This window comes from Polistes canadensis, unplaced genomic scaffold (assembly GCF_001313835.1).
Source record: "Polistes canadensis isolate GaletaPanama2010 unplaced genomic scaffold, ASM131383v1 scaffold_21, whole genome shotgun sequence".
NCBI classification, from domain to species: Eukaryota; Metazoa; Arthropoda; class Insecta; order Hymenoptera; family Vespidae; genus Polistes; species Polistes canadensis.
The window spans coordinates 582877-606067 of NW_014569568.1; the positions used below are offsets into that span (position 1 = coordinate 582877).

The 23191-nt window shown below is 35.9% G+C and overlaps 2 protein-coding genes and 1 long non-coding RNA gene across 5 annotated transcripts in view; 1 reads left to right on the forward strand and 2 right to left on the reverse strand.

The window, feature by feature from the left end:
• LOC106794005 (RNA-binding protein fusilli) overlaps window positions 1-5100 on the forward strand; it is a 23068-nt gene extending 17968 nt beyond the window's left edge. For both annotated transcript variants that reach the window (XM_014761369.1, XM_014761370.1), the window contains exons 11-12: window positions 3892-4124; window positions 4483-5100. In XM_014761369.1, the coding sequence (XP_014616855.1) occupies window positions 3892-4124; window positions 4483-4668 (419 nt within the window). In that variant the 3' untranslated portion in view covers window positions 4669-5100. The remainder of the gene's footprint in view (window positions 1-3891; window positions 4125-4482) is intronic.
• On the reverse strand, window positions 932-2287 carry LOC106794006. The gene is made up of 2 exons (XR_001382488.1): window positions 2113-2287; window positions 932-1975 (listed from the first exon to the last, which is right to left on the reverse strand). It is a non-coding gene; the product is annotated as an uncharacterized LOC106794006 (long non-coding RNA).
• Window positions 5101-7848: 2748 nt separating the features above from the next.
• On the reverse strand, window positions 7849-22822 carry LOC106794004. 2 transcript variants are annotated; one of them, XM_014761368.1, is made up of 28 exons: window positions 22383-22584; window positions 21242-21480; window positions 19326-19501; window positions 19066-19259; window positions 18807-18981; window positions 18575-18744; window positions 18238-18476; window positions 17922-18171; window positions 17451-17836; window positions 16717-17372; window positions 16168-16624; window positions 15681-16071; window positions 15182-15612; window positions 14824-15069; window positions 13797-14743; window positions 13247-13722; window positions 12968-13164; window positions 12477-12875; window positions 12105-12382; window positions 11769-12022; window positions 11474-11685; window positions 11256-11380; window positions 10960-11190; window positions 10768-10893; window positions 10433-10691; window positions 10154-10355; window positions 9838-10085; window positions 7849-9758 (listed from the first exon to the last, which is right to left on the reverse strand). In XM_014761368.1, the coding sequence occupies exons 2-28, from the start codon at window positions 21278-21280 to the stop codon at window positions 8964-8966; spliced, it is 8559 nt and encodes a 2852-aa protein (XP_014616854.1). In that variant the 5' UTR covers window positions 21281-21480; window positions 22383-22584; the 3' UTR covers window positions 7849-8963. The 2 variants fall into 2 exon arrangements, with proteins under 2 accessions (XP_014616854.1, XP_014616853.1); XM_014761367.1 differs by having other exon boundaries at window positions 21242-22822.
• Window positions 22823-23191: the final 369 nt, after the last annotated feature.

Consider the following 23191-nt stretch of genomic DNA (forward strand, 5'->3'; position numbering starts at 1 on the left):
TTTTTTTTTGGTACGTTGGGTAACGTCGGACGTTCGCGTGTTTTAAGGAAAAGCAAAAAAAATAGTAAAATAATTGTCGTTAACATTTAGTTGTCATTATTATCGTAGTCGTTAATAATCGTTGTTATTTCTCTCCTTTCATGTACTTACAAAAGACATAAACATTTTCTGGTCGTATACGAAATGGGTGTCCGACGTTACCGATGTGAGAATAACTTACATAGATTAAAAAATCGGGTTTGCCTGCCGACGCTTAAAGTCGGAATTGCGCTTCCTGATTCGGCTTTACATAGCATTAATATTACATGAATTAGATATAGGGTCGAATATAACGTTGCGAGACGAAAAATCAATTTAATGAATTTATAATAACAGGTATAGATTTTTTATCTTTGTATTTTGTTATTTCCGCGTGATTTTTTTCGTCTCGGATCGTTTTAGAAAACCACGGGTGCATCTTGGAGAAATGCGTCGTCAAATCGATTAGAATTGCTCGAGTCGAGACACGTTGTCGATCGATAATGAATTTTTCTTTTATTTCGATAACGCTGATTATATACGAAACGATACGAAGTGTCCAACTCGAGCATCCTACTCTCATATCCCTAGCTGGTACTTATTTAGATGATAACGCAGGATGCGGCGCCCCATATGCATCGAGAAATCGACATATATGCGTGCATATTACATGTCTCGCATCACATTTTTTGCCGTTAGCTTTCGCTGGGAACTCTCACGCGACTTTGCCGCGAGACTATCATACGAACACTTTTTCTACTTATTATTACCTTTTCATTTTTCTGTTTGTTTGTTTGTTAATGTATAGAGAGAATGAATGGATGAATGAAAAGACAAAATTTGCTCTTTCCCCTTGCATAATTATAACATGTGCAAGCACACGCATACATATCTTATTATTTGTATTATTATCTTTTTTTTTTTTTCCAACTAACTCCAAAAGCTGCATCTTAGATATTGTGGCATTATCTCATTACGTTTAATGTGTTTGTTATTTGTGAATTGCTAACACGGTGACTGACACGGTGTCGTTTCTTTTACGAATTACTTTCTCCTAACTCTTAGCCTTTATATTTTATTTCTTTACCTGGTATATATATATATATATATACAGGTATATATATATATATCAGATAATTTATACATATGTATATTGGATAAGTCAGAAAATTCGCGACATTTTTAATTAATAGAAATGAATGAAAGCAAATCTAGAAACGGCACGAATTATTTTCACTACTTAATATGTAATTATCTGTGCTTGAAAAGAACATTTTTGCAAGAAAACATGAAAAGCCAAATAGATAAATTTGAACATTTGAAAGTGATTTGATAATACGTTATGTAGCGGGGTTGATGGAAAAAGGTTAAACGAATTAGATCCATGTCTCGCGATAAGATCGTCGATTGTCCCGGCGAAAGCTGACACGCGTTATTTCACGCATATTCGTTGACACAGCGTGGGACAACATTATCTTTCTTCTTTTGTTTTCCTTGATTTATTATTTTTCTCTTATTTTCCTTCCTTTTTCTTTTTAAATGGATTCTATGCGACCGTGTGTACGGTATTTACGTTTCTTCCTCTTCCCTAGTACTTTTTTTTTCTTGCGAAAGGTGTGCCCTTTTTTTAAATAGCGTTATTTTTTTTTTACTGGGATGCAGGACATTTATTCACATATACATGGAAAGGTGGTACAGTAGTACACATATGCACACATATGCACACATTGCATATACACTTCCATATACACTTCATATATACATAAAAACATACCTACACGTACATACACATAAATCCTTTTTTACATCTTGTATACACTCTCTTGTATTATCGATTATTACATCGATGTACATGTTTAATAAATGTGCCTTGTGGACATATAGATCTTTTTGCTTGGCGGGTTGGTGGACTCTTACCCTGATTATTATTACCTCGCACGGTGTTTATACTTTTTGCCTAAAACAAATCGTTTCATTTTATTCAATTTTCAAATAGATCACAGAAATGATTCCACATGGTTTTTTTATTTTCCTTAATATTTATATCACATTTCTTTACACGATTAAATTGTGAAGAGCGAAAAGTTTAATCACCGTTTCTTGTTACGTTCTGTATATTTTTTTTTTTTCACTGGGCTCGCAGGTATCTTTGGTGTCTACGGATCAAGTTGGAGATTTTTCTGTGTCGTAATTCTTGGTTCTCTCTTTATCTTCCTTACAGGGTTTTCTCTCTCCCTCTTTCCCTTTCTCACTCTCTACGTCTGTCTGTTTCTCTCTCTTTCTTTATTTATTTCTTTCTCTCTCTGTCTATCTGTCTGTATGTCTTTCTTTCTTTCTTTCTTTCTTTCTTTCTATCTCTCACTCTCTCTCTCTCTGTTTTTTTTTAAATTCACGTACTTATTTGATATCTCCCTTTTTGGTTTTATTTTACTCTCTTGTGGCCGCTCTTGATCCGTCTTTCTGTTGTTATCTCTCTTCCCTCTGACATTGCGACCATATAATTGATTCATTTTTTCTTTCTATACCTAATTGTAAGTATCCCTAAATTGGTTAAATTAATACTGCAATGATTGTGTGTCATGCCAACAAATTCTTTTTTCTCCGAATTCTTTCATGTATCTATCATTCGACGTAGAAAATACACATGGACCTGTATTCGCATCATGTATCAAAGAATTTAACAATTCAATCGAAACATCCACATATTTGTTGATGATTCCATGTGTATGTCAAATTAAATGATTACATAAATGCACATGGAAAACATTTACGAATAAGAAAGAGAGGGAGAGAGAAAGAGAGAGAGAGAGAGAGAGAGAAAGAGAGAGGGAGAAAGAAAGAGAAAGAGAGAAAAAGAGAAAAAAGAGAAAGAAAGATGGATATATATATATATATATATATGTAGATACAGGTAAGAATTTAAGTTTTTGTACAATCACAAGTGGGTCGCACGCAAAATTGGCTTTTTATACTGGGTCAGAGGGTAAGGAAGAGAGAACAGAGAAAGAGAGAGAGAGAGAGAGAGAGAGAGAGAAGAAATGAGAGATAAAGAGAGAAAGAGAGAGAGAGAGAGAGAGAGAGAAAGGTGTGTTAAAGAGGAATTTATAAAGAGAGAAAGAGATAGAGAAAAAAAAGGGAGAGAATTTAAGTAAAACTCTGATAATTTGGAAGAGGGGCGGAATCGCAAGTTGGTGCTGCGTACATATATATAAAACATGTGCAGTGTCGATTGCTGTATGGTAGCGGGATCTACAAATACTAACTTCTGTGCTTAAGGTAGGCCAATTCCAATTCATTTATTCCTTTGGAAGATGTGCGGTTAATGTACGGTTATTGCGAATAATGTTATTGCGATGTTGAATGAAGTTTTTTTTGTTAACAAAAATGTAGTAGGATACCTATCCGATTATATTCCAACGAAATGATCATTTTCGCCGAAACCGTACAAATACCCTCTATTTAAAAAAAGCATTATCGTGCAGATCTCTTACAATTAAATAAAGAATATTTTCCACGATAAGTGAAGTATAAATATAGAAAGAGGAAAAAAAAAAAAGAAAAAAAAGAAGAAATGCACGATATTGCGAATGTCACGATTGTGTTGCATAATGGGCATTTTTCTTTAATGTACATACAGCAGACATACATAAAAAGGCCGTGGGGCATACTGATTCTTTGTATTAATGAATTAATTAATGAATGCTGATTGATATTTAGAAACGTTTTGTATTTGGATCACGATTTTTGTTTTATTTATTGATTTATTTTGAAATGATTAACGCGTCGAACGTTCATTGTCATTTTTATCTAACATATATAATTAGTATAAGAAAAGAAAAGAGAATAATATTTGTGTAATTTTGATTTATTTAGGAGGCACAATATTGCCAACGCCGCCGCCACCGCCGCCGCCATCATTCGTAACAAGTGCAATCTTCTCTCCAACGACCGCGATGCTACCACGAGGACCACCTCAATTCGCTGGCCCATATCCACCACCACCAATCTTTTATTGGCCCTATCCCTCACCTCCCGTTAGTCCAACTAATTATTATAATCCGGCGAGCGTCGGTGGCATCGCGCCGATACCTCAACAAGCGACACTGGTAATATTTACCTATCTATTCAATTAGGTTCTTAGTTCTTTGCATTCGAACTATTTCTTCCTCCTTCAAATTTACAAAAAAAAACAAAAAAGTTCCATTGCAAAGGATTCACATGCATGTATATATTTATCTCTCCAAGATATAATTACGATATTAATATAATATTAATAACCGAACTTAAGATATTATATGTGTCAAATATAAAATTGTTTTTTGACTCAAATAAATTTGATTGTGTTTTACTATTTTTACTTATCTCAAAGAAACATTAGATAAGAAACGATGCATATCTATATATATTTACGTAATTAAATTCTATATAAATGGATGATTAATCATTGAATTGTATTTTTTCTAGTTGGCACCTACTGAATGCTTACAATTGGGACCAGGAACCGCGGCAGTGACTACGGCAACGTCACCATCCGCGGAACCTCGTCTCGATGCAACTCTGACACGCGTGGAGGCAGAAAAACGTATTGCCTTGCCGGGCCATCATCACCAACCAGAATGCACTCCCTTCGTCGAGGTTTTTATGGTTTAACCATGAGCCGAAACTTTAGCAAACTCCTTTTTTGGCCTTCTGTTCGTTCCAACAGACACACTGTCTTTTTCCTTATCGATTTGAAGGAATTTACATGCGTATGCCTATATGCAGTCAAACTTGCACGCGCATCCCTCCCCCCCAAGTTTTTTCCTCTTCGTCCTTTTAATTACCCATAAAGGGTCTACTTCGAAGCGCACGACACATGTCATTCGGGCATTACTTTTTCTTTTTTTCTAGTCCAGAGAGACAGAAACGAGCGATAGTAAGACATAGCGCAGACTTCATTTCTTTTTTTCTTCTTATCTTTTTGTTTCTTTCCCCCCTTTGAGTTCGTAAGATCGAATAGGCGTATCCTCTATAAATTTCTTTTAGATTCCAATCGTTATAAAATAATTGTTATGTCGTTAAAAAAAGATATATATATATATATATAAGTATATATACACATACACAAACACACATACACACACACACATATATATATATATATATATATATATATATATATATATAAATCCCTGAAAGAGAAGTTTTTTTTTCTCTTTCTCCCTCTTTATATTATTTATACATATACGAATCGTCTCGTTAATAACGTTGCATGTGATAACGTTGATCGACGATGTTCCTTATCTTTAAGAGATTAGGTGTTACGTTTCTATTTAAAAAGATATATTTAAAGTATATGAGAAAGAGATCGACGGATGAAACGAAGAAGCTGTGAGAGCGTATTACGTTGGTGATATGAGGATAATCTTCGATGGTACATTCTCTCGTCGATTGTTGCGAACGTGCTATGAATTTGAATCCTTCTGTTCAAATTCGATTAGTAAGATACGAATCGTTTATGATGATTATGTTCTTTTTTTTATATAGTTAGAATTCATAATCGATTGAAAAATAGCCTTTAACTTATAATGAAATAAGTTTGATATAATTTGAAACTTAATATATTTCTTAATGAGATATCGTTTCTAGCTCGAAATACAGAGTGTTTTCTATAATGAAAAAGTTCTAAAAGTATATTCGAACATTTCATCGTAGAGCCCACCCTGTAATTGTTTGTCATTTTCGCGATGAATCTATACGTAGATCCTGTTTCTCGTTTCTCTATTTACATTCGCGCATCAGCTTGCCTATATTGCGTTAGTTATCGTCTTTATTCGAAGGAATTTACGAATTGCGTGACAATCGCATTTATATCTTTTCTTACGTTAAGACCGATTTTTCTTAACAACAAATATCACGAATGTCTTCCGATTATTATTATTATTATATATATGTCTTCTTTTTGTTTTCAATCGCTTTGTATATTGATTACTATTAGTCTTCTTTTAAAATAGAGATGTATACATGCATGCACACATACATACATACATACATACATACATACTAGAGCTCTTACTATTTGAATATTTGAATTGTACTCAAAATTTGAATATTCGTAAATCCTTAGTAATAGTAAGAACCCTAATGCATACGCATGTACATAAGATGACGATGACGATGACGATATTTTATTATAGTTTTTCATAAGGTGCTGACACAAAAACTAGCATAATAGCGGCAATCTTGGAAAGTTTTTTTCCAACTTTTTCTATCTTCTTTCTCTTTCACATATCGTATCCTTCGTTCAGCTCCATGATATCATCATTGAGACACGTTTCACATAAATTTGGTCGTAATGCAAATAAATAATTCAACATCGAGGATAATATATATATATATATATATATATATATATCCAAGCGTACTTGTGAATTTGCATTAAAACGCTCGCTCGTTATATATATATAGACTTACTGCCATTGCCACGCGATTCCTCCTTCGTTCTTCAGCGATTTTTTTTCCTACAAACGAGATGGAAGTGATCAAGTTCGAAAGCAGACTCAATTATTATTCGTGCATTATTCGCACGATCGGTGCAATAATTAATGTTTTATTTTATTTTAGTTTTAATTATTTTCCTTTCCTAATGTAACAAAGTTACAATAGAGATCAAATGAACGTATTTTCGATGCCACAAAGCGAAGTCATAAAGTACAAATTTAATATTCATCAGATTGTTCTTCTCGAAGACGATAAATTCAAATCTTATCTTGTTTTCTTAACTTACCTGAATGTAATCGATAATCGAAATGATTTTGTTAACGAAAAATAACTAATATATACGATTTCTCTGTGAGCAACGAAATTACTCGCGTTTATAGCTTGATCTCGACGTGAGCCTTCTCGCGTAATTAGTATAGTAGGAAATTGTATATATATATACATATATAATATGAATAGATCATAGATATATATATACATATATAAAAAAAGATGCATATATATATAGAGAGAGAGAGAAGAAACACACATACACAGATATATACACATACGTACAAACAAAAGCACAAAATATAGAATTTATCCTTATAGAATTATGCGTCTTTTGGCGAGATTGTTCCGCATCCTGATACCATGCACGAGGCGTGTTCGCGTAAACCTTTTGTTTATTTTTTCTAATTCTTTTTCCCTCTTCTTTTCTTTTTTTTTTTTTTATATAATTAACGTCGCACATCGTGCGTATTCATTATCCCAATTGCACATGAATTTGTCAGTTATCTTGAAAGTGGTGATTTAACTATAAATGAAAAATTACAACAAAAAATGCATAATTATTATGCAATAAATTAATTTTTTTGTGTAATTTTTCATTTAAATTCGAGCACTTTCGTTAAATAAAATGATTATTGCCAATTTTCCTTCCTCGTTTTCAGCCTCAGCCAGGACGGCGACGATAAAATAGTAACCTGAATTCGATATTGTAATTATGTTATATTGACGATATTAATATTAATATATTCGATATTGTTTTGAAAGCATTTGGGTTTTTTTTTTTATATACCACAAATCACGTCGACGGGATGAAATGGAATTATACGTGCAGATCTTTTCAACTCTCATTTATTCATTTATTGTTCGTCCCTTTTGTATTTGCTTGTATTTTCTCTGTGTTTTATTATTTTTTCTTAATCGAGAAGAAATATATAGATTTATAAATATGCGTTATTAATACCGATCGTATATAAAAATATAGATAAAAAAGGTAAGTTTTGTGGAAGTGATATAATTATATATATATAAATATATAATATATCGCTATGTCAAGGTAAAAAAAATGAAATCGATGAAAAAAGTATTAAATGCGTATACCTTGCGCTTAAGTAACTATCTTATAATTATATATGTATAATATATACAAGAGCAATTTGTGAAAAATTCAATTAAGAGAAATTTGTTTAAATGAACGAGAAAAGAGGCATGAATATTTCAAATTGCCCTAGTATATATTAATGTCTCTCTTAGAAAGACAATTCGTTTAAATTTGTGCTTCTACATACAAGATAAACTTACAGCAAATGGGCGGATTATTTTGTTAATATTAACTATATATTATTTTTGTAAAATTATCATCTTATTTAAGAAGGACCGCGTCGAATAAATTATTTGAATAAGTTCGAACAGACGCGCACATACACACGCACGCACACATACATACACACACACGCATACGCACGCACACGTGCGATCAATTTTGATTATTTTTTGTCAGTTTTTAAACATACAAATAGATATAGTCCTTCTTAACGTTTTCTTGGCTGACGATACCACGAAACGCGAATGAACGATTAATAATTAAATCTTACATATTACGTATTGTAAATACTTTAGACTCGCTCGAGTTTACGTATCACAATTTGGATTACTAACTGAGACGAATCAGAACTCTTTTTAGGCACGATTGGCAGTATTACAATCTTCATTCTTTTCCAAGTGCATACGAATATTTCTTACTAATTGATTATGACCAAAGGAAATGTTTACATTCGCATTGTTCGACTGTGCTAACAAGGAAAGATATTTTCTTTGGAATTACAAAAATTTCTATGCAAATGTACAAGGGGAACAACTAAAATCCGATAGTTCGTTGATCATCGGAATCATTGGAATCAAAGGTACAACACGACTTTCGAGTATTGAGATCTCTGGATGATAATTCTATATCATATTACGTTACTATATTATTATTATTATTATTATTATCTATAAAATGCAACTTTTATTATTGCACCGCATTTTCCCTCGAGGAAGATCACACAAAACGCGTTGTTTTTTGTTTTATTTCAAGTACCAGTAGTGTTCCATATTATAAAAGTGTTATTCGTAAGGTATTCGGAGGTAACAAAATTCTTCCAGTCTTCCAGTTTTAACGTAAATTCGCGAAAAGACGAAAGTCTCTTACGGTATTTTTACATAGCTGTTTCCAATGGTTGACTCTTGCTGCGCGCACCAGCTGAAAGTTGAGTCAGTTCGGTTGGTTCGTTTACCAAAAACGAATCAAGATTAGTTTCTAATAAAACTTCGCTTTTCGAACGAAGAGGTTTTTCTTCGCCGATATCTAAATTAGTTTCGAGAAGAGCTTCGCTTCTTGGTCGAGTTTCCTGATCATAATGATAAGGATGAGGCGGAAGAGGAGGACTGAAATCTGATTGATATTCGGGGACAGGTTCGGATGCTTGGCTAGGTGTTAACGTTGCCGTGTCGTAATTACGAATTTTATCATAATCGACTTGTCCGTAAGTAGCTGTAGTATCGATATCGCGTTTCAATTCACTCATGGAGTCAGTCAAGGCTAAACTCGAGTGTAAAGGTAATGTAGAAGCATTATTGAGATAGGAATTCTCGTTAACATTGTCAACGTTTTGACTACTTTCAGGTGGAGCGTCGGTGGTACTATCCAATGGCCAGTCACTGTTATTTCTCGAAGCGAATGTCGAATGATTTCGAAAGCCCTCGTTACGATATGTCAAGTCGAAAACTGGATTGTCCGTATTTTGTGCGCTAGAGTAAGTTTGTACGGTATTTTTAAAGTCGCTAGTACTTGGAGAATATCGAGGATTATGTGCCTCGTATACGTCGTAACTTTGATTATCTTCCATGGAAGAATTCAATTGGGATTTGTCCATAGAATCTATACTTCCACCGTTAAGCATCCTTTTGTAGTCTAGCGATTTAGAGTTAAGCGTGTCTGTAGATTGTTTTGTCTAGAAATTATGGTAGAATAGAATAGTCATATAAAAAAGAAAGTTTATAATGATAATTTCGTTGAAATAGTAAACTTACTGCAATAGGTTTTCGCCGATAAGCCAATTCCGTGAATCCGGAGGTTGAACCAACCGATCGTAGAGAATGTAAGGATTGTCGAATAGAATTTCGCCTTTCTAATCGTTCGAGTTTTCGTTTTTTCGATTTAGATACCCACAAAATGATGGCAGCTGTTAACAGAGCCAATGCCACGCCTAGAGCTCCCAAAACTCCTACAGCGACGATATCCTTTCTCCAGGAGAGTGGATCGATGTAAACTTTTGGATCTACAAATCGCGCATAATATATATAATAGTACTCTAAATAAAAATTATTCATAATTTTCGATACATACCAATTTCACAAAGGAAAGGATTAGGTTGAGCACAATAATCGATTTCGATAGTTTGATAGGTAAAAATTGTACACTGATCGACGCGTTCGAGTTGTTGAACCCAAACGCGTTCGGAATAATCGAAACGTTCTTGTTGTTTTTTTAAAAATCTCCAAAGTTCTAAGTAATCTCCCATAATGAAAGGCATCGATGCGTTTGCTGTCTACAAATCAATTAAAAATTTGTTAAATATGAATATTTAACAAATGAAAAATGCGCGAATGAATGAAAAATACTTACTCGGCAAAAATCTCTCGCACTGTAAAAGTCCATTGGCGCACCGATATAAATGTAACAAGTATCTCCAACGAGATCCCAAGCAGGTGGACATTTGCCACTTAACACGGACTTGTTGTTCATGTGAAAAGGTTGATAATCTACCTGTAACAATTCCGAAGAATCGCCACGGTCTCGAATTCTTCCAGCTACGGCCAAAGTTTCGTTGTAACCCCACCAATTGTAACGAGCGTCTACGTGAGATCTCCACATTTCTAATTCCCTGAAGAAAATAATTCCAATCGAATATATTCTTTTTATCTTTTTATTATTAATAATAATAACGATCGATTACTTACTGCGATCTGTTTATAGTAAGCATTTCATAATCGTTGTCGGGATTAAAGAAAACGTTATCGACGTAGCGTTGTCCTGGAGTACCAGCAAGGATAGTACTACGTCCTTCTCGATCGACAGCATAATTTCTAGAAAATTATTTGAAAATAAGCTTAAACGCGCAAGGTAAAATTCATTGGTCATACGTTACTCACTTGTAGAAACCATTGTGCGAAGTGCTCTGATATATCGGCAAGCGTACCCGTTCGAATCCCGAAATTTCTAAGAGATGTAACCCAAGATTAGCGTGAAGATAATTCAAGCTCATATTGCTAACCACTTGTTTCAAAACGATGTTGTTATCGTAGGGAGCACTGTTTTTCGTGAAGTAATTTCTGTATATCGTTACTTCTTGATAAGGGCTACTGTGACGACCCTCGACGTATCTGGAACGAAACGGTAGTCATGATTTTTCACAACAATTTTCAATATATTATCAAGTATTACTCACAAAGTAGGTTTATTCAAATTCTCTGCAAATAGATTATTATGAATCCAGCCTTTTAAAGAAGTAGCAGATCCTCTTGAGTCAGCTCTAATAGAAAGACCACCTTGATTCAAACGCACCAAATTGTTCTATAATATTAAATACGTTTATTATTAAATATAATCACGGCCGATTTTTTTATCGCGCTACGTGATATTCCAAATTCTACAATTAATACTTACTCTAAAATATAACGATTGCGTATTTTGAACGTCTAACCATATCGCTGATTTACAAGTCGAAAAGTTACCGTAAAGTTTTTCACAATTATTAGTAAATTGATTACGTTCGAGCGTCATTACCGCATTGACTTCGCCAGCACTTGCGTATTTAACAGCACCCTCTCGACAATTGGAAATAACCGAGTAAGAGATATTGTGTTGCACATCTCGATCTGAAGAAATGTTCAAATATCCTTAATTAATATCTCTTCGATAGTTCATTATAATTTTGTTTATTTTTTATTATTTGACTTACTAAAACCAATAGCAGAAATCGGAAGAGTTACAATCTCGGCAATGAAACCGTGTATATTACTTGCACCGTTTGCGAACAGTCTTACGCTGAGACTCGGTTCACGAGTTTTAAACAACTTTTTCTCATAAGAACTATCAACTTCGAGATGACCTATTACTTTAGCTGTAACGTTGTAAATGTCGCCGTCGTACAAAGTGATGCCGTCTGCTCGACCTGGTTTTCCAGTTGAATTGAAAAGATTAAACTGCAGAAGCCTGTGAAAGTAATATGTTCAAATCGACGTTCAAATTTAAAATCTATATCGAGAGAGATAAGGTATTTTTGATTAAAATTTACCTGAAACCAAATGGTTTCGATCTGTAAGGACTGCGGAAAATTTTGACGCAATTAACTGGATGATTATCGTATTTGTAATATATAATAACACGTTCTTCGATCGTTATTTCTTTGGCAGTATCACAGATATCGATCATACTGAACAAATGATAGGGAACATTTAGATCTTTGATCGGGGTAAACGAACTTTCATCTGCTTCACGACCCTCGCCAGTTAAGGAAAGCACATTGATTCCATTACCAAGAACATTCTTAATAGTATTAAACAACAAATCCACCTAAAAATATACGAAAAAATATACAAATTCATTCACACATCTAATTTCATGTAGTCACGATTAATATAGAAATTTGTATAGATAGCATACTTACTGTATGAGTGGGTGATACAACATTAATACCATGATAAGCACTGCGATCTATATTAACGTGCATGATTGTAGGTGACTTCATGATCGATTGCAAAGCAGCAGATTTTTCGTTATGTAAAATACCAGCTCCAGTGATATTGATATACTTCAACACAGATTCGACTCTTCTAATTGTTTCGTGAGTGACAACATCATGAATACGATGTTCGTAAAGGTGATGTTCAAATTCGCCATTAGCTATTCGTATTCCACCCCAATAATCGTAATCATCGCCAATGTTCCTTTTACCGCAGTGAAGAAAAACGAATTGTCCGTCCCAATTGCATTCGTGCCGGTGTCTAAAGAATTGACCGTTCAATCGAATTTGACATTCTTCAAGATTTTCCTCGTTTCCGGAACACTAAGAAAAAGAAGAATATACACAAATTGACTTATTATTTATGAAGAAAAAAACCAAAGAGAAACAGTAAAAATATGGAATAATGAAAATACCTGTAATGGTTCCGGCCAGGACCAAACGCGCGTCAATGAACCTGGATGTAATTCATATCTACGATCATAGGACACATATACATTTAAATAATCAAAACCGAGTTGTCGACAAGTAACTTGAGCATTACGTTCGGTGAAACGTTCGTCGCAAATTGGAATCCATTGTAAGGTAGTTCTATTAAAAACTTCTAGAAATCCTAAAAGAAGAAAATATAAAAGGATATTTAAGCTCGTACGTATAGGACGAAAAAAAGGGCGTAAAAGCGTCGTGATTTTAACCTTCGTTATCGGAAGAAGTGCAACGCGCATTTTTACACAAACGTATCATCTCGTTGGACTTTGGTAAAACTTTGTTGGAATTTTCAATGGGTGATGAGATCGGTATAACTGTCAGCGGAACAGTAGCATTACGTTTGACAGGTCTCATGATGATTTCATGGCCAGGCAAACCGACAGCATTCAAAGTACCAAGTACCAAAATACCAACGTTAGGTGTAAACTCCATGATCACGTCAGGATGAACGTGTAACGTAGCTTGCGGCATGATAGTTAAATCGGATTTGATCACGTACGGTTCCTGTCTCGAATACAACGTTAAACTTTCGGTTATTCGACCGCCCAAATTATCTAAATTAACTTCCACTCCGATTTGCCAGGATGCTGAAATAGATGCGTCTAAGGAATCGCTCATCAAGTAAGGTCGATAATTGGCAACAGCGTGATTGTTCCAATCGTCGAAATCGAAGATCCTACGTCTATAACATTAGATTAATTAACATATTTCCTTTATGCGAAAATTGCTTTGAATTTGTTAGATCTATGATCTCACCTAATAACAACGTCGTCGGAAGTGCCCCACCAATTTTCCGAAACGTCGACCTCGTTATTAATCTTCGCAGTTTTGATACCAGCAAGAAGTTCGTAATCCATAGAATTATCGCCGAAAAGATTCCTATTGACTCGTACTTTTTGTATACCATGAAAACCAACGACGTAACTGGGGTAATCGTAAGATCTACGCGATCCTGCGGAATAATAACGGTCGAGTCCTCGATTTCGTTTAATCTCGTTGAAGTAAAAACGTGCACTGACATCGCCCAAAATTTCTGATTGACTGTAGGCCTTGAACTCGACCATGTAGACGCCATCGTTGGCTTCTATTTTATTGTTATTCATTTTTATTCTTTTCTCCATGCCACGAATCGATATAAGACCGTTTTTACAACGATTTCCATCCCAACGATTGTGCGAGACGTTCAAGCTGGCAAAGTGTCCATCGATCACGAAGCTGTATTGATCGTTGTCGCGCCAAGTATTGTTATCGAAGTAAAGAGTATGAGTGAAATTTTCATTATATTGCCAGACATCGGGTAAAGTGACTTCGAAACCTCCGGCACGATTTCTTTCAATCGTACTGTCTTGCATTATCCAATGAAAGAGATTATTCGAATGTCTTGCGTCCCGACTGAACTGTGATATTCCTTTCCCGTTATCCGTGATCAATGTGTCGTTCAAATGGATAGCTATCTCGGACAAATTGGTCTCGTAAATATTCCAATGAGGCGAATTAATGTAAATGGCCTCTCCTTGATTGTGAGAAATTTCGCAACCGATTAATTGTATCGTTTCGTTGGCCTTTCGTAGAAAATGATCCCCAACTTCGTCTAAATAACGATTATAATAAGAAGCAAATACACCTTTTCCATTAGCTTTGATTCTTGTCTTAGATACGATCAACGAAGGAATAGGTCCACCGATTATTTTATTTCTTGTCTTCTGTTTAATATAAATCATTCTAATTAATATCGATTAAATGGCTAATATTATTTTGTTAATCTAAATAGTAAAAAACGTACTTGCACTGGGGCTAACAACGATGAGATTACTATAACGGCTCCTCCGAGAGCATTTTCACCGCTCTCATATTCCAATACAACAGCGAATGAACTGGAAGTAACAGGGAAAATGGTTAAATCGCGTTTCATATGCCAAACGTTTCTATTCTGATAAATATCTTGCGAATCGTGTATTACGATCTCTTCTGTGCTACGATTTTCTATCGGATTTAATAGCTGCATGCCGATGACGTAACCAGGAGTGCACTGTAATTATAAAAGAAAAGAGAACAAATTATTTGTATATTATATTAAAATGATCGGACCTATTTATACTTATGTTAATGACCTAATATATTATGTTCGTATAGGCATTTACCGTGATCTCGATAAATTGATGCAACGACTCGCCTTTCACTCTGTCCGTAATAATATACTTGGTCTGTTCATTATTAAGATTAATTTTCTTATTAATTCGTGGTATAATTATTGGATCATATGAGGATTCTGTTGAATATTCTGGTAAACGAGCAAACCATCCAGCCAGTTCTCTTTGTTGAACGGCTGATAATGCAGGATTGTGTCTTATACCTGCTACTTTGTTATTTTCTATTCTAGAATTGATAATCCGCATGCCAAGTTGTTTGAAACTTATACCGCTTCCACCGTTACGAGAGAATTCGCAGTTTCTAATCGTATTAACGGCATCGGCTGAATATATATCAGAATATAAAATGCCCAAACCATCCTGGAGATTATTAATGATCTTAACACCTTCCAACGAGTGTTTTGCAAAATCGATTTGTAGGGCTAGAATAATAAATGAAGTTAGCTTTTATAATTAAAGAAGGATCGATTTCGATGACGAATCGCTTTACCTGATTTGAATAAGTTCGTAGTATAATCCAATAAGCCTGCCTTTTCGATAGTTACAAATTGCAAATCACTTCTCTGTGCCAAAGGTCCTAATCTAAGACCAGCCCAAGCAGGTTCGGAACATCTAACGCCTACGTCGTTCTCGTGCGTACAAGAATTTTCAAAATCTTGTACCGTCTCTGCTCTACATTTGGAAATATCGTTGTCCCCCTCGGCACAACGTACGTTCGTAAGAAGGATATCCTCGTTAATCCCTGCGTTGGGAATTTGCGAACGTTCTATGAACCAATTATCTGGATCAAGCGTGAGACCTAGTTGATGACAAACAATGGATGCGTCGAGCAGGGTCCATCCATAATTACAAACGGTGCCCCATTTTTCACCTATTCTCACCTTTAGTTTCAAACAAAACGAACACAATGGTTGGTTGGTTTTCTTTCTTATCGCGAGATACGATCGTGTAAATTCATTTTATTTTCAGAACATTACCTGTAATCTTCCTTCCAAATTCGTTTTACCTCCTAACAATCTAACTGGAATAGAATCTGTTGGAGTAGAAGATTGAGGTGCATCTTCCGAGATACTCGAGTTCTGCGATTCCATAGAAATATCTTCCTTCAAAGTGAATAGAATGTCGCTTGGCCGTTTACCGCGTGCATCCAATTTACCAGCCACCATCATTCCTACAGCTGGAGGAAAACGCAGAGTAACGCCAGGTTGCAATACCAATTTGCCACCTGGTCTCACGTTGATGTCACGTTCAACGATGTACTCTCCCGATTTTAATACTTCTTGACCGTCCACTTCACCGCCGACTAAATTTGTACCCGGTGTTACGAATCTTGGAACGAACATTGAATTCAAGAAAATTGTATTTGCGCTAGGGTTGCTACTATGAAGTAGATAAGGTAGATATTCGATCCTGGCAAGAGTATATCTGTCATTTCTATAAACAACACAATCGAAAACAAATTTTCAATTAAGTAAAACGCAAAAGGCATATTTATCCAAAATTATTCTTCGAGATATATTTAATACCTGTGAAATAGTCTTTCAAAAATTTGACTCTCTTCCGTAAATCCAATCCAATTGAACGTACAATTGATAACTTTGCTTTGATCTTCCAAATGTGAACCAATTTCGTAAGGCGATTCGGGATTATGTAAAATATTACGATAGACTTGCACGTTGCTCGAAGACACGACAATGACGGCTGCTACTCGAGAACGCGGAATAAGTCTCGACGTTAAAAGATCGCCATCGTTATCGAATAATTCTCTTACGCGATTCTCTCGCAAAAAATTTTTCGTGAACAATAAATTTTGTACATCGCTGTAAGGCGAGAGACCTATGCTAACAACGAAAGCCCCACGATTTCCGTAAAACTCGTTGTATCTGATGGTAATGTCGGCGGGTAAAACATTAAACATTTCGTAGAGAGGATTTTTAATAAGTATTCCGCCATTGGAATGTTCCCTAAAATGATTGTACTCGATACAGGCATGTATATTAAGCGCTGGACTCAATTTGATCCCTAATTTTGTATTCTGTACGAAAGAGTTATGGCCAATTTGTAACTTTAATGTTCCTTGGTTTACTCTCCAACTGGATTCCACTTGCAATGCCGTTTCCAGGCTGGTATTAAACGAATTACCTGTCACATTGACATACGAATCTCCGGTTGAATTACTAATCTGTTAAAAAAGAGAAAATATATATATTTTATATCTCGTTAAAGAATAATATTAAGTTGCGAAAACCATTTTCATTACCAAGACACCGATATCCTTGTTACGAAATATCTGCGAATATTCGAGCACGGTTGTTTGATTGAAGTAAACGTATTTCGTGCTCGAACTATCATTAAGCCACACCGCGAGTCCGTATCCGCTGTTTGAAGAAATGCTTGTTCGCGATATGTTGCGGTTACCACCGGCAACGGTAATATTTATACCGTCTCCTTGATTAAAGGAAATTCGGCTGCCCGTTACGTTGACGTCCGCTGCACCATGCAACACGTGAACACCAGCGGTATGCTCGTTACTAGACACCGATGTTTCATGAATGTGAATAGCCGATCTTAATTTTTCTGCTACTATACCACGACCGTTATTACTTGCTATCGTGCTACCTGTTACGTTCAGATCGTATGTTTTACCTGAAAGATAGATCAAGATAAATTGCTTCTTTTTAATATATTCATGATGATTCGTCTAAAATTCGTTTCAATTTAATTTACTAACTGTATCCTGATGATAATCTGACGAATGCAATCGTATTTGTACGTGGCTGTGCAATAAATTTAATATACAAATCTTGTCTGGTAGACGTAACACTTTGGGGTAAGGTATTGTTTCTGATTCTAACGCTAGCTAACATTTTTTCCGTTCCACTAATCCCGTCGTAAACTTCAATGACTGCACTGTCGTTGCGGTCCGTTCGCATTTGTAAAAAGTGTATTGTCAGAACGTGACCCGGTCGAGTGAAAATGTGCTGAATCGTAAAATAAAATGTTGTCAAAATGTTGTCAAGAATCAAATTTATGCCAGAAAAACTCACCTGTGGACAATGTTTCGTGTTGGGTGTATATTTACTTTGTTCCATGAATATCGTGACAGGAAAAGTTTGGCTGGTTGTACTTGGAAAAGTACATAGATCAAAAATGCCTGTGCGGTCTAGCTTGTCTTCCGTTCTTTCGTCATGGTGAATGTATTTTATCCCATCTGCTCCATTCTCTTGTATCGAACATTCGTCTATGTGTGCCATACCGGTCGAACTGTTTACGTAAATTCCATAGCCTGTGCACAATTGAAACCAATTTTGGAACTTAGAAAATAAAGCGTTCTTTTAACATTTTAACATAAGTTATTAGATTGAAAATAAAATAGGAAGGTACCTTTATTTTTGTTCACGGTACAATTAGTTAAGACAACAGGAGCATCGGGTGTAGCGACATTAATACCCGTGAAAGCAGAGTTAAGAACAGATATCGATTCCATTCGAGGTGGAACACCGTCGACTTCTACTGCCGATGTAACATTATAATCTCTCCCAGTTCCAGCGTAACTGGAAATACAATAGGACATCTGTCACATGTGTATGAAAGAAATTTTTACGATTTTACTCACCGAATGATCACGTGTCGTAAGATCGATTTAGATCTTCTTACGTAGAGAGTATTTTCTTGAATCAATGGCCGATCGTAAAGAGCTCCCTCGAATCTAATACCACGCCAATGTTTAATAGCTTTGCTGGATCCATCGTGTCGTGGCAAACAAGATAATCCGAGATCCGGATGATAATCTGACAATTGAGAGAATTTCTTAAATTGGATTCGTCGTATGTTATTATTATAGTAGCACTAGCAATTTTCTTTTAGAAATTTACCACAAACTCCAGCACCAAGTTGTCTTTCAGACCAACCATCGCAATTAGTCAAAAAAGATTCGGTTCCACGACAACGCGGTTGTTCGTAAAGTAAACGTGCTTCTGCTGGCCATTGGCGATCGATCCAAGACCACCAGCGACCACCTTGAAACCCGAGTTGCCTACACGCTGTCTCTAAATCTGCCCGAGTCCAACTGTTCAAATATCATTATTAGTAAAGTATATTGTTCAATTGTTTATTTCGTCATAATCTAACGTACTTTCGCGAATTGGTACAAACGGAACGCCATCGACCTTGATGAAATAGTTGCAATCTTCCCTCCAACGGAGATGGCCCATCAACGAGCCGTACAATAGCACCTATCGATTCAGCAACAGGTGGCGATTCGATGTCTTTTTCTGCCGAGGTGAATACGATCGGAGCTTCTGGCTCTCCCTAAAATCCAACATAGCTACAATTTTCAGATAGCAAAGCTTAGCTTTAGCTTCCTGAGGAAAAACGGGCAAAGATCTTGCCCTGTTCCCGAGTATAAGCGGATTAACGAGGTCGGAGGTTAACAATGTACACACAAGAACCGTCTGTTGATCCATGACCCGAAACACACTACGCACAGAGCCGACGTTTCGAGCTGATTCATTCATTCATGCCTCCGAGCTTCTTCGTATCCCGTACTTAATCAAGCGATTAGCTACAGTTTGTCTTTTTCCTTCTATACATACATGTACTAAATATATCTCGTCAAAATTTCATCTACTTCGAGTCGACAAATATTATATCAGAATTTCGGTTTGATTTTTGCAATTACAATTAAAAAATAAATTCAAAGTAATTCGATAAAAGTTGAGGAAGTTGACGAAAAAGTTCATAATATTTATGATCACTCTGTATAAGCGTATGACAGCGACAAAACTCTGCTCGCTTATTCCCGGTATGTCCGGTCGTTTGATGACCTTCGACAGAAGCGTTCTAAGTGCATCGTTGAACCGTCATTTTTACCGGATGACAATTAACATGACTGTTCGATGGAAAAGAGAAAGAGAGGAAAGGAAATCACTGGACAAAACCTAATTCATTCCATATTATTATTTGAATAAAATTGAATATCGCGTTATCTTTCTACAAATATTCGAAACCGCAATTATTAAATGTATAATGTTCGCATTCCAGTTCCAGGGAAAAAAGTGCATCATCATAGATCGTAAAACAATTGTTTTTTGTCATTTCCGTTCTTGCGAAAAGTCGTAAAGTGATTTTTATGAAGAAAGAAAGAAAGAAAGAAAGAGAAACTGTAGCGATACCGGCAGGAAGAAGTAGCGCGTAACGAAAGTCGAAACAATCCGATGATATTCCAGAGGACAACCGATTATGATTATTACACCGGAAAGGTGTATTTAAGAATGGAGTTGGTTTCATCGAATTACATTACTGGTATATCCTGACTCGATCTTTGGGTCAATGGTCTCACATTTAAAACAAAAAATAAAATAAATAAAGAGAATCTAACAATAATAACACAAATCCCATTAAAATCAATATTGCGCAAATATTAACAAATATATTCTTTCATCGTGTTAAATTGATTGGTAACCTCTCGGGTGCATACGGTTAATACTCTCGATATTATCTTGATAACAGATTAGGCCATCGATAAGAAATTCATTTATTTTTCCATCTAACGTGATACGAATCGATTTCCTGTCAACTCGGCTCTTCCCTTTTAAGTTTCAACAGGAAGAAATTATTCGTTTTGCATTAGAATTTGTCAATAAATTCCTTTATTGGTCGTAACTAGTGTTTCAATGAAATAAAACAATTGTCAACACTTCGGTCTGTTATTATCACGTTTATTGTAATAGAGAGTAGAGTACTAATCTACGAAGAAAAGTATCGGTGACATTTTCCAAGAACCGAAATCGTTACCGACGACTCATTATCGATATATACTACAGATGATGATAACGAGCTAAGCGTGCACTTTTGCGTTTATGAAATGACTCACGTATTCATTCACATTGAGACGTAACTTACGTTTACGCAACGTGTATCGTTGACCAATAGAGTTTCTAAGTAATCTTATTACTTTGAAAAAAGAGTCATTGATTTATTTGGAATATTGAAAATGCATATCGTAAATAAAATATTGTCAAAATTGTAAAAGTATTTGAATACAGTTACCTTCGCTGTGATGATACCACGAACGGTGATTCCGACCATAGGACCAAAACGTATTTCAACTCCAGCTTCGATAAGCAACTCTCCATCTTTCTCGACGAAAAGGTCCTCCCTGATCAAGTAAGGATTCTTAACTCTCTGCAGCACCTTTTGTCCCCTGACTATTCTAACACCGTGTAACTCGGTAAATCCATCGTAATTGTTCCCATTGTTGGTGCTATTGGAGTTAACCAGTGCCGGTTCTGTATAGTAAATCGAGTTCTGTTCAGTACTCTCTCGTAACTGACCATTAATAGTCAAAATATATGTCAAAATCGTGATGGAGAATACGAGTAGGTGATAATTAGGAATCATTTCGACTATGATTCGCTAGCAATCGACCAAAGATTATTATTTTCCTTCTTCGGGATGACTCTATGAAACGTCGAAGCTTCGTTCTGTGAATCATCGATCACGAAACGATCGCAGTACACTCTCGTTAGGCAAACTACGATCCTACGGTTAAAGGGAAACTTCCAACAAGTCGTTTTTTTCGATTCTTTAGGTTCCCTTGACAAGACTTGGAACGATAGTATACTTTCCCTTCGAGTTAGTTCACGAGATCTTTATCGAAGAGAATTTAACGAGGCACAGCGCTTCTCTGGAGAACAGTTACGTTATGCTTCAGAGTGAACTCGGCTTATGTACTTGGTGAACTCTTGCATGGATGGACGGACGGACAGATGGATGGACGGATGCTCTTCTCTCGACAACGTACAAAGTCTTCCTTTGCAATTCAGTATTTTCAAATCTAACGACCTACGTATGTCCTCGATCCACCCTGAGTGGAAAGATCGAGCATCGATTTACGATGCTTGTTCGACATATTGAAAGTATATATTTATAAAATAAAGAATACTTGGTGGTAACCCACGTGTGTAATGAACAAACACAAACTGCAATTACATTTACCACTACCACTATCACTTGCACGCGATCATTCGAATCCGAACGTTAACTTTTCTCCTTTCTGGATGTGGATGAGACGATGGAAAAATACGAAAGAGAGAGAGAGAGAGAGAGAAAGAGAGAAAAAGAGAAAGGTAAAAATAGAGTCGCGCAATTGGATTGCACACTCTTGTCCTTTAACTCAGCTATTTCTCACCTCTCGTATTTTTTCTTGAAGAATCGAAGGTAAAGAGAGAGAAAGCGTCTATAGCGTCAAGTTTAGCGTCGAGTTTAGCGTCATTAGCGTTCTCCTTGACGACACTGATAACCAACTTGGTCTCCCTGTGTAGAATAATGATCGAAGAGTTCGTCGACCTGGCGATAATGTTGCTGGATCGAATTTTCAAGAAAGAAAAATAAACTTTATTCTTTGTCGAATAATACGAGAACTAAGATTCGCGTTAGCCACCTGGTGTAGCGTCACGTTGGGTGCGGTTTGACCGCTCGACTGGCAGCGCTTCGACGCTACTACAAACTCCTTCGCTTCGCTTCTCTTCTTTACTCTCCTCTCCTCTCTTTATGCTCGGAGGATCGGTACTACACATTAGCGATCACCGCACTGCCTACTATTCTACTCGAAGGTAAACGCGCCTGTCACGTGACCCTCGCCACGCAACTACGTCACGCAGGTTGTGAAACAGGTGAGTTTATCCCCACTCCCTTGGTCGACGTCGTCGTCGTCGTCGTTGTCATCGCCGTCGTAGTATTCACCATCTCGAGGAAAACTAACGTTTCAAATATTTCTATGAAATTAATAGGGATTCAATTAGAATTGTAAGAATTCATTTTGGTTAAATTCGGAGAACAAATTTCTTCTTTAGAATAATCATTTTTTAATTGTTTTTTATCGTTTTACAAACCAACGATTAATGATATTTGTCTTTTAAAGACATAAAAGCATTTCGAATTAATCATAGCAGAATGAAATAGATACCAAAAGATAGGGTTAACCATACTGATAGCATT